This window comes from Octopus sinensis, linkage group LG15 (assembly GCF_006345805.1).
Source record: "Octopus sinensis linkage group LG15, ASM634580v1, whole genome shotgun sequence".
NCBI lineage: Eukaryota > Metazoa > Mollusca > Cephalopoda > Octopoda > Octopodidae > Octopus > Octopus sinensis.
Window position 1 is genome coordinate 55777369 of NC_043011.1, and position 12227 is coordinate 55789595.

Consider the following 12227-nt stretch of genomic DNA (forward strand, 5'->3'; position numbering starts at 1 on the left):
GCAAAAATAGACATTAATTAATAGATGGAAACTGTTTTGAGAATGTTTACAGAAGAAGAGCCATTTTGGCAGCTTCGTAGAGAGACCCTTCGTAGAGAGACCCTTCGTAGAGTGGGGTAGAAAGATAAGTGAGGGAGGTTAATTTGTTTAATTTACACTGACAGCAACAAGGTGCTTCTGAGAAAAGAGTCTAGTAAGACATCCGAGAGTAAAACACAAGTGATACAAGTACTTTTTGTTTAGGTGTTGTTGTGTATAGTCAACATGTTCAAAGAAGCCGTGATTATTGGAGAGGCAACGGAAGAAACTCTATTTTCCCTGTTATATCTGTCTATATTCTATTGCAATGGGTAGACAAAATGGCTGTTTTCAGAAGCCACCATAATGGAATAACATTTAAGGCATCTAGCTCAGTTGTAGGTCAATGGTTGTAGAATATTGAAGATTTTATAGTGAGGCCTATTTACACTTTGTATAAAGTTGATAGGTGCTCAGCTTAATAAATACTTATACCATATCCAATGTCTCTGGTTGTAAACTTAACCTGTTTCATTTGGTGCCTTGGATGGCTTTTGCAGAGGAGTCCACTCTTACTGCAATCCGTCAGGTTACGTCTCTAATTAGAAATTAACCAAGCATTCAGATATTTTGCTTTGTACAATTGTAACCCATAATTCATGGTTTTGCAGAGTCTCCAGTATCCGATGCTATTGTTCTCCATTTGGCCAAAACATGAGCAAAACAGAAGAATCCAAGATTCCCATTTCTATTATCTAAATTTAATGCAATTGGACACTTCCTTCTTTTCTACTGCAATCTAATTTTGTTAAGTAATAATTAGTTTATTGTATTTTACAATCAGTTCTCAGAGGTATCCAACAAACTGCAGCTCACCTAATGATTTAATATTTTTCTATAGCTAAGCATTATTTTCCCCTCTGTTCCTCACATTTTATTTTTCTTCTTTCTCTCATGCATTTTCAATTTGTTATCTCTTTCATTCACCTCTCACAGTCATTTTCATTTAATGATCTTTGTCTTTTCTTAATTCTTTAAGAACATTAATTGAAATTTAAATATACCAGGGTTAAATGTCACAGGTTAACAAACATTTATTGAGAAGACAGAGGGAAATGCTAGAAAGCAAAATTTCAAGAGTCTTTTAGAGTTACAGATTCATCCCTGCTCCTCTCCTGCTCCATTTAAAACAACTATAACACCTTAATATTAAAACACCAAAAAGCTTTCAAAGTAAACACCTGTTTAAATAAATGCTTTTAATATCAAGAAAGAGGAAACAATCATCATTTAGCCTGTAATGTTAGCTTTTAGATGAGAGCTAACATCAGTGGGGTACACGATAATTATTTTATGTCACTTGGTATTAAAACACTTATTTATATAAATATATTTGTATGTCTCATTAATTAGCAGATGGGAATAAAGCATGCTTATAGCCTTTGCAACAAACACATTGTCAGGAAAATAGGAAAACTGCCAATAAATATTTATTTTTCCCAGAAGACATTCCTGTTTTAGGTGATTAACCTCCTCGTCCACCAATTATATAATTCTAAAACACACTGTGTTGTTGCCTTAGTAACTTTTATTCTTCACTGTTTTGATTCCTAACAGCAAACACACTGAGACAGCAGCATAACACAAGCTCACTTGATTAAATGTATTGATTTAGCAAGTTTTTTTGTTTTTTCCTTCTTTTGTATAAATAGTACACTTATCCATAACTCAGATAATTCACTCAGCCCTAGATTAGATACCGACCCAAACACAATTCCTCCTACACAATATGAAAAACAAGATGGAAGAAAAAACATCTTTAAAACACAAGTTCCTATCTTAATGTGTTTCATCCGACTTACAGAGAGTTTTTTTTTTTAACTTAATGATCAGTAAAAATAGAAGATTTCTTTCATCTATAAAATATAGGAACACACGAGATCATATATTTATTCAAACATTTGTCAATTTAGTTTAATGGAACTCATCTTAAATTTATTATTCAACTTAGTGCAAGATATGACACAGATATATAACAGGTAGAGAAGGATCGATTTCCAATATCCTAACTATGAATTATTAATACAAGTCAAATTCTTATGGCTTGCTTCTAAAGATCTAAATATAGAGACATCTCTTGTTTATTTCACTGAATACTTATTTAAGGATTTGTATTCTCAGCAGTGGCCAGTGGATGGAGTGTGAGTGAGAGAGAAAAGAAAAGGAGAGGAGAGACAAAGGAAAGTGTATTTAAGTTAGAAACCAGGAACCATTTGTAGCAGATAAGAATGACAGCAAGAAAATTAATTAACTGTATAGCCATATTAGCAGAGTCAAACTGGGAAAGACTGGTTGTGCTTTGTACCACATTGCCAATAACAACAGTTATTAATTCCTTTCAAGTCCTTAACAGCTTTAGTTAAACCTTGCTGGGTTAAAATTAAGTTTTTATTTCTTTCTTCCTTCCTTTTTTGTTATTTTTTAAATGTAGTCATTTTGAGTAGTGTCAACTATTTCAACCAACCAAATATAGAAAATGATTGAAGAAAATATTGACTTTACTCTCAGGCCCTGTTGCATCAGTCCTCTTTGATTGAATAGATTCCTGCTATGAAAATAATAATCAATGAGACCCAGATCATGGCCTTATTGGATGTTCCCGCTTTGCTGCGATTGATTATGAGAGCTGTAATGATACAGTCAAAACAGCTTGTATCATTGTTTAAAGATATTGGGATCTCATCAACTTCTTAACAAACCCTTAATTCAGTTGGTTTCCCTTCTCCCCATATCAATTCTGTGGTGCCTAATAACCAAAACATACTCATAAGTACTTGGTACAATTTTCCTTCCCCAGAAGTTCATCTTTTGAGAATTATCAAGCAGCCTTACTCTTCCATCCAATAATCTGTAGCATTATTATACACGGATTGGATTAAACCACACGTTCTAACTCACTCTCCTGATCCTAGACTAATGGAAAGAACCTCTTTACAGTTACGAGTCCTACTAGAAATAGCAGCAAAATGTCCCTTGATTCACATTCTACCATCCTAAATAACGAAAGATATGCTGGAAAATGTAATCCTGTAATATTGAAAGGCAGGATGGTCATATATAGAAGACCTACATTGTCAGATTTGACAACAACAACAACAACAACAACTGATTCTCCATATAATCAAATGACATTTGTTTCCAAACAAATAAAAAACTTCCTACACAATAATATTCATCTCTCCTCCTCTGCTTATTGACTTGAAACATTGTCAGTTATGGTTCATTGGTTTTTGCTTTTGTTTTCTCCATAAATTACAAATAGTTTTAGTGCTTTTAAGATAATTAATTCACAAGTGAAGAAGATCAAATGATGCCAACGGTGATAGTCTTTCAGAATTCACAAGAGATAAATCAACAACTACAAAGTGGAAATTTTTATAAATAAAAAATAGTTTTGGACTGATTAAGAATTACCAGAAATATTCAGGTATAATATATATTTTTTTCAAGGTCCTTTTTTTAAAAAACCTAAAAATTTGGAGTGTACATCAGTTTACAGTTGCTTTCTATGCTGGCCCAAACCATGTCTTGTTTCAATGTCCCAGTTTTGGTATGGTTCCTATGGTTGGATGTCTTTTCTAACACCAACCAATTTACAGAAAACTAAAGTGTCTTCTTAATCCTGCATCATCTCAGTTCAATGATTAATGTATTTTTCTATGATGTTGATATTATCGAATATGCTCATTGATAACTTATAATTGCTTTATTCAAAGAGCATAAAAACTGGCAGCTTGTCCGCTGAGCATTGATCTGGGTTTGGAATGTGCACCAGGCACACATATCCCCACCAGCAAACGACAATCAGTAGATAGGGTGAGTTAATCATGTCACAATATAGTCTGTATGGATATTGGCATTTATAGCAATTATATCTATATAGATTTCTGAAGGAGAATATGGTTTTGTTATGAAGGGTTTAGGTTAGGATCTCTCTGAAATTTTAAAGGATGTGTTGGCAGAAGTGTTGAAGAATTAACTGTTTTTCTGATGAGAAAAACAACTAAAAACTAAATCCCAAGCACTAAAGATTCAAGTTATGTGGTTGGTTTTTAATTGCGTGTTCCTGAGTATGTTTTATAACGACATGCAGATTGTGGTGTTGGATGAGAATTTTGAGGATTGGGAAAATGAAAGAGAGAGAGAGAGAGAGACTGGTGGAAGCATGAGCATCCAAGAAAATACAGGAAACAAAACACATTGAATTATCTCCACATATGGGAAAGTATTGAATTTATGCATGTGTTTGTGGCCAAAGCCAATACTGCCTGCCTAAGGCACCATTTGAGTGTGGTCGATGCCAGTGCCACCTGACTGGCTCCTGTGCTGGTGGCACAAAAAATGCACCACATGAATTTGGTTGATGCCAGGGCCACCTGACTGGCTCCTGTGCTGGTGGCACAAAAAATGCACCACATGAATTTGGTTGATGCCAGTTACACCTAACTGGTCCTATGCTGGCGGCACATAAAAAGCAGCATTCAAGCATGGTCATTGCCAGTGCCGCCTGACTAGCCCTTGTGCCAGTGGAATGTAAAAAGCACCCACTATATTCTGAGAGTGGTTGGCGTTAAGAAAGGCACCCAGCTGTAGAAACCATGCCAGATCAGACTGGACCCTGGTGAAGCCTTCTGCTGTCAAACCGTCCAATCCATGCCAGTATGGAAAGCGGACGTTAAATGATGATGATGATGATAATGTTGTATGTGTGTGCGTGTGTATTGGATTGTATTCTTTATGTTCAGTCTACTGCAGGAAAAAGGCCTCAACATGTTCTCTCCACCTACTATGGTCTGACATGGAGACTGAATTTGAACTTGAGATTATACTGGTTTGATAAGCCTACTCAGCCACACTGGCTCAACACACACACACATAGAGAGAGAGGGGAGTCATGACCTATAGCTGACTAATCGTAAAGGAAACTAGGTGTAGAAGACGAATGGCCTGTGAAACTGGTGCAGGCCATGGACAGAGATGAAGTCAGCAAAGTGAGAGCTGGCAGTGAGTTCAATGAGGAATTCAGTGCACTGCTGGGTGTTCATGAAGGCTCAGTTCTCTTCTCCACTGTAGTTCTGTAAGCTATAGCAGAAATTTAAGACTGGCTGCCTATGGGGACTCCTTGGTGCTGTGATGAGAGAACTTAGAACTGTGAGGCCAGAGTAAACTTGGTTGCCGTTAATGTGCATTATTATGCAGGGATGAATGTTGGTGATCAATATCAATTCGAAATATCAGTAGACAAGTCAAACGTAATAAGTAGCTGGTTTGTGTGAAAGATTCATTAATATTTCAAAACGAAACTGAAATAATTTATTTTAGGATCTACTTTGAATAGCTGAATGAAGATTAAAGAGTTGAAAAGGTGATGAGAATAATACTTACGTCTGCAGTTTCTGCTAATGGATGGTCAACACACTGCTGTAGCTTGGACGATGAAGCATTCTTGTGTTGTACTTGATGAAGCCCTTCAGCTCGAACCTTGTTGTCCGACTAGAAACAGAAAAGACAACCATCAGTGCCACAGGTTCTAAACAAGAGACGGGCATTTAAAAAAAGAAATTAGTTTGAAGGTTATGAAGATTTTTTTTTTCTTTTGAAGACAATGATTTCTAATAATTTTGTTAGAAATCAATTAATGATTTTGATCATATTATTGATAGGAAATTTTGGTTATAATAAAGAATGGAATATTGTCAATTGTTTTTGATAATGCCAAGGGTTGTATCTAAGTAATATGCTGATTAGAGATGACTTGATTATACAAAACGATTGCAACATGGTGCAACTATGACAGATACTGTTAATGGCAAAATACAGTATTTGTGTACAAACACTATTATTTCCTAATTTGTGGCTGTTATCTATTCGCTGATATTTTCAATGGAGGCTTATCCATTTAAAATGTTTATATTGGAGATGGTTGATAATATGTTAAAATAGCAAGACAAAAACAATGCCATCAATATACGAAACAGAATATCTTCTGGATAACATCCATCCAAAGGTTGAAATAGAATTCTTTGAATTAGACAAACAGAAATTCATAATTGCAAGTCTAAAAATCATCTTTGATTAGTTTATTCATCAATGAGTGTGTTGGATTTTCCTTGGACATGGCATGAAAAATCACCAATGTCTCAAAGGAGTGAGTGTCGTGGAGTTTAGTTACATCCCACAAACACTGAAGTTTTTCCCAAAATCCAGGGTTTTTATAACTGCTCAACTTGACTTTAAAGAATCGAAATTACATACAAATATTCTTTAACTAATTCTTAGAATTCCTATATGAGCAGTTATATTAACCGATGGAAAAACGACAATAATATTTCTTTGGCAATACGACATTACGTCATATTGCCAGCTACCACAAATTGGCGCGCATATTTAAAAATGGCTACTTGCTACAAGTGTAATGTCAGGTACAAGAAATAGTTGTGAATAAGCCTGGATGAATAGGTCAGAGTGGATTCATTCACTGAAACAGTTTGTGCTTGAAGGGGTCAGGCTTTTATTCTACTTATTTAGGGTAGCAGTTAGCCCACAACTGTATTTGGTGTTATAATCCTTTTTTCTATAAAACACAAGACCTGAACTTTGGGTGGTTTTTTAGTTGGGGGGTGCAAGTTGATTACATCAACCCAGTACTTATTGACCCTGAAAGGGTGATAGGCAAAGTTGACTTTGGTGAGATTTGAACTCAGAACGTAAAGAATTGGAAGAAATGCTATAAAGCACCTTGTCTGACACACTAGGGAGTCTGCTGCCTAAATACTACTGCTAATAATGGTTTCAAATTTTGGCAAAAGGCCGGCAAGTTCAGGGGAGAGGGGTAAGTCAATTACATCAACCTTAGTATTTAACTGGTACTTATTTTATCAACCCTGAAAAGTCAAAGGCAAAGTGAACCTTGCTGGAATTTGAACTCACAACATAAAAATGGATGAAATGCTGCCAAGCATTTTGCCTGCTGCGATAACAATTCTGCCAGCTCACCACCTTAACACGGCTAACAATAATAAGCTGATTGTACAGTGCTCAGGTGCACCATGGCTCAGTGGCAAAGGGTAAAAGAAGGGACAGAAAAACAACAGCAATTGAAGTAAAGAAAGACAGCAATGGCCCCCTCCTAAAAGTATAGAGACAAGATAAAAGAGAAGACAGAAAAATAAGAAAGAAGTGAACAGTAAAAAAAGGCCATAAACGTAAATGGGAGAAGCGGCTGCATGTATGCAAGATTGGTGTAGAGTTGGTGAGCTTCTGGAAGAATGGAAATTTTTGAAGGCTACTGAGTCCCGACAGCTAACAAGCAACACAGGTAGTTTATTCCATGCTTCAAAAATTTTGAATGTGGAAAACTGTTTCTCAAAATCATGGGTGCTGCACGGTTTTTTTGATTTTATGAAGATAAGATGGCTACACTACTATATGAATAATGTATTCTGCATAGTTGGAAAAACTAGTTAACTACAGTGCTTTTTTTTTTGTTTTTATTAAACATTATATATTGTTGAAAATCAGTTGTATGGTTGGTAAAAATATAACAAAAGCAGTAAAATAGTTTGCAATAATTATAGCAGAAAAAAAGTTTATATTTAGAAATTTCAATTTTAAGTCCCCAACATAAAGTAAATCTATTTTGTTCATTGAGGAATGAAATCCATGTTGACTGGTGCAAGAAGTAGAAAGAAAAAAAAACTGGATGCATGCTTCTCTAGTAGAATGGCTTTCAATCATCAAGCTATTACTGCCCTACAGCTTTCTTTGATATTTTATTGTAGATATTTAATCACAAGATACTAGCTTTTCAATGTAGTAATACAGCTACCATTCAGTACAAAGTACCAATCTAAGGAATTTAAGTCTTGAAAGAAACAGATTAGATTTTCATAGACAAAATATAAATAGTGAAATTTAACTATTTCTGAGGATGCTGCTGCTTCTTTACCTGATGCACTCAAATCAGCCAGAATAAAGATAATGCAACGTATCTGGTTGGGATACGAAATACTATTCATAAACTAATTAACTCTGTATTTATAAAATAATAATGATGATGATGATGATGATCCTTTCTGCTCTAGGCACAAGGCCTAAAATTTGGGGGGAGGGTTCAAGTTGGTTTAGTGCTTGACTGGTAATTATTTTATCAAACCTATTTCTTTACTACCCACAAGGGGGCTAAACACAGAGAAGACAAACAAGGATAGACAAACAGATTAAGTCGACTACATCGACCTCAGTGCATAACTGGTACTTAATTTATCGACCCCGAAAGGATGAAAGGCAAAGTTGACCTTGGCGGAATTTGAACTCAGAACGTAACAGCAGATGAAATACGGCTAGGCATTTCGCCCGACGTGCTAACGTTTCTGCCAGCTCGCCGAACCTGAAAGGATGAAAGGCAGAGTCGACCTTAGCAGAATCTGAACTCAGAACATAACAAGCTGGAAGAAATGCGAGAAAGCATTTTATCGGACATGCTAATGATAACCACTCTTGTGCTGCTTTTGGCTTGTTACAGCCACAGAATAGCATCTCTCTGGCCATTTATTATCACCAAACAATTAACATACCTCATAAAACTTATTCTACAAAAAAAAATTCCATTATTTTTTTTAAATACACTAAAATGGTAAAATAAAAAATTGAATTCACAGGAACTATTTAACATTAAGAAAATCATCTTACCTTTTCAAATGAATGTTAAAAATAATGATTTGAGTTGTAATAGGTGAGGTTTGTGTTAACTCTAATCTGGAGTAATCTCAAAATAACCACTTAACAAACAAATTGATATCAAGTAACTTATTAAAATACTATTGAAAATATGAAACTTATGTTGCAGTTACTACATGGAATCCAACAACAGGAAGCTGTGTGCATTTTGGATAATTGAGAAGATTTGTTTGTTTGTTGGTTGTTTTTTTCTTTCTTTTTTTCTTCTTTTAAAGGAAATATTGAGTGAAACAGCAGCCGGAAACGACTGTGAGATTTCCAGTCAGTGTAAAGTAAATGAAAATAGAATTTTGTTCTTTAAAATTTATGCTGAAATCTATAAAATAACTTTAATATGTAGTGAAGATAAATAACAATTTATCTATAAATTTACTTCCTTAACATCAAAGATATAGAAATGTCTAATTCTGGCAGGAAATTATGATTTTAAAAAGAGAAATCTTTGAAAGCCATTTAGTGATTTTTAGTTCGCAAGTCAAAAGTTTCCTCAATGAAGCAGATGTCGAGGCAGTAGTTCACGCAGAAACTGTGGATTTCATACGAAATGTTAATCTAGATCAATCTTTCGACTTATCAGACAGGAAGCTGTTAATAATCCCTCTCTTCCCTTTGCAAAATCCCAACAAAGATAAAAGCCTACAAACTATAGTTAGGCTATTAAATGGGTGAAATTCAATGAGTGTCACTTAAAGAGAAATCAAACATCAAGGATGTGCTTTGCCCCTCAGAAAAACAGTAGCAAGTACTTACAGAGAGGCTTCAGTGTCCGCTAATGTAGAAATAGTGAAACGCTGATATGATTATCGTCGACCGGATTATCACAAATAGGTTATTCATTTAACAAAATAGTAAATCATCTCCACAAGGGGGGGGGAGAGGCAGACAGAGAGAGGCTTCTGAAAAGCGAGTTACTGTTTCATTTATCTCCTGCAATTAGTTTTCTGGCTTCCAGTATGAAATTAAGAGTGTGTCTGTAAGTACGGCCTCTGTAGGTGTGGAAGACATGGATGTTTATGCATAAGATACTGCTGTAGAAAATCCTATTATAGAAAATCTCTCTCTAAACACATCTAAACAAGAGAGCCTCTGTGCTACCACTGATTTACTAGAGATAGCAGCCAGATAGCCCTACTGTCTTAGAGATCTAAAAGATACATGAGATGATGGAGTCCAGGATACACAATGTCTGAATAAAAGACAAAAACAAAGATGGAATAATAATCGGTGGAAGGCTTTCGGCTGTCTCTTCTATGAAGTCTCTTGTGAAAGAACTGACCAACAAGATATCAAAACAGGATCAGACATAACACCCGCTATAGTTTTGTGTGACCCCCTTCGGTCATGACTGACCATGGGATTGCACCTAGAAAGTTACCCTCCCAGGTACAAGTCTGGGCAAGGTTGTTTATGGAAGACCAGCAGTCACCTCTGCATACCAGCCTCCCCTCTCCATGCCACCAGTGTTATCCAAGGGAAAGGCAAAGGGGCCGATACAGCTTTGCACCTGTGATGTCGCAACTCATTTCTACAGCTGAGTGAACTGGAGCAACGTGAAATAAAGTATCTTGCTCAAGCACACAACACGTAGCCCGGTCTGGGATTCGAACTCACAACCTCACGATCATAAGCCCGACTCTCTAACCACTGAGCCATGCTTCACCCATTATAGTAAGATATAGAATATTTGTTGATATTTTATAATGTAGTTCATTAAACTGATAACTAATTAAATATAAAATAATAATAATAATAATAATAATAATAAACATTGTGTACAGTGCTCAGGTGCACCACAACTCATCTAAAGTGCATATATAATCAGGTGTAGTTTCGATGGATTTCGGAAAGCATGAGGGCCTTAAAGGATGCAGTGTCATGGCAGTCAACAACTGACGTAGGCAGTTTATTCCATGCTTCAGCAACTCTGAGCGTGAAGAAATGTTTCCGAAAGTCATGGGAGCTGTGCTGTTTTCTGACTTTGTAGGCATGTCCACGTGTGTTAGACACATGGAGATCAAAAAGGTGTTCAGTGTTGTTATTGGTGAGGTGGTTGACAACTTTGTGGGCGTTTACCAAGTCCGTCGCCGAAGTTAGTTGATTAGTATTTAGCTCCAGATTAACCCTGATTGAGTGATTAAGAGTATTTCAACTTGTCCTTCAAAGCTATGACTATGCCCAGCTTTTTGCCTGGGCCTAGGACATTATTCAATGTATATTGTTTGCTGTTCAGAATCAGAATAATGAAAAATTCTCATGTCAGTTCTCTGATTTTGAATGTGAACAAATGCATATATTACATTGTTAATTTTGAAATACAAAAGAGATATTTCTTTAAACTGCACCCCCCATCTGTCACTGAGAATAGAATATCCAACATAATTCATCATCATCATCATCGTTTAACGCCCGCTTTCCATGCTAGCATGGGTTGGACGATTTTGAACGAGGGCTGGCGAACCAGATGGTTGCACCAGGCTCCAATCTTGATTTGGCAGAGTTTCTACAGCTGGATGCCCTTCCTAATGCCAACCACTCCGAGAGTGTAGTGGGTGCTTTTTTACATGCCACCGGCACGGGGGCCAGTCAGGTGGTACTGGCAACGACCTCGCTCAAATCCTTTTATGCATGCCACCAGCACAGGTGCCAGTAAGGTGGCATTGGTAACGATCACACTCGAATGGTGCCCTTTTACGTGCCACACTACAAGGAGTACAAAGTACATAGGACACAAGAGAAATGAGTGATGACTAAAAGAATTCTGTTGTTAAGGAAGTTGATATCATGATAATTCTGATTAAGATTAATGAATAATGAAATATAGAAATGTGGCATTATGATGTCACAAATAAAACAAATGTTTTGCATTGAGCCCTGGTTTTATGAGTTAGAGATGAAAGAAGAAAATACACTTCTATGATTATCACAAGTTTGGAAAATACTACTTTATGTTTTCTGAACACATTCAATAAAATTAAAAAAATGTCTGATGTTATTAAAAGTGGTTATTTCCCTAAAGTGAGTTGAATAATATCATCGAAGCACAAAAATACACTCGAATATTCAGAGAGGAAAATGAGGGAAAAAAACTGAATTATTAATTACTGTAAAGAGAGATATTGTTTTTTTAACGTAGTCTTTAATTATAATATAATTAAAATTAATTTTTTGCACTATTAATTATTTATGTTCACATGCACAAACACTTGTTTACACACTTATTGCTGACCCCCACCCCACCACAACCACAACCACCACCATCAACAATGTCATCACCAGATAAACATCAAGGTAAACAACAAAACAGAGAAATCATTAAAAAAAAAAGATAAAAATAGATGTGAATGGTTAAAGCTATATCGTAAAGTAATTAGCAGTAATTATTAAAAAATTAAAAACTAAATAATTACCTA

The 12227-nt window shown here is 35.7% G+C and overlaps 1 protein-coding gene across 4 annotated transcripts in view; it reads right to left on the reverse strand.

Annotated features, from left to right (window-relative positions):
• Positions 1-12227, reverse strand: part of LOC115219795 (protein prune homolog 2) — a 204046-nt gene that overhangs the window by 35773 nt on the left and 156046 nt on the right. For all 4 annotated transcript variants that reach the window (XM_036509782.1, XM_029790061.2, XM_029790062.2 and 1 more), the window contains exon 11: positions 5464-5571. In XM_036509782.1, the coding sequence (XP_036365675.1) occupies positions 5464-5571 (108 nt within the window). The remainder of the gene's footprint in view (positions 1-5463; positions 5572-12227) is intronic.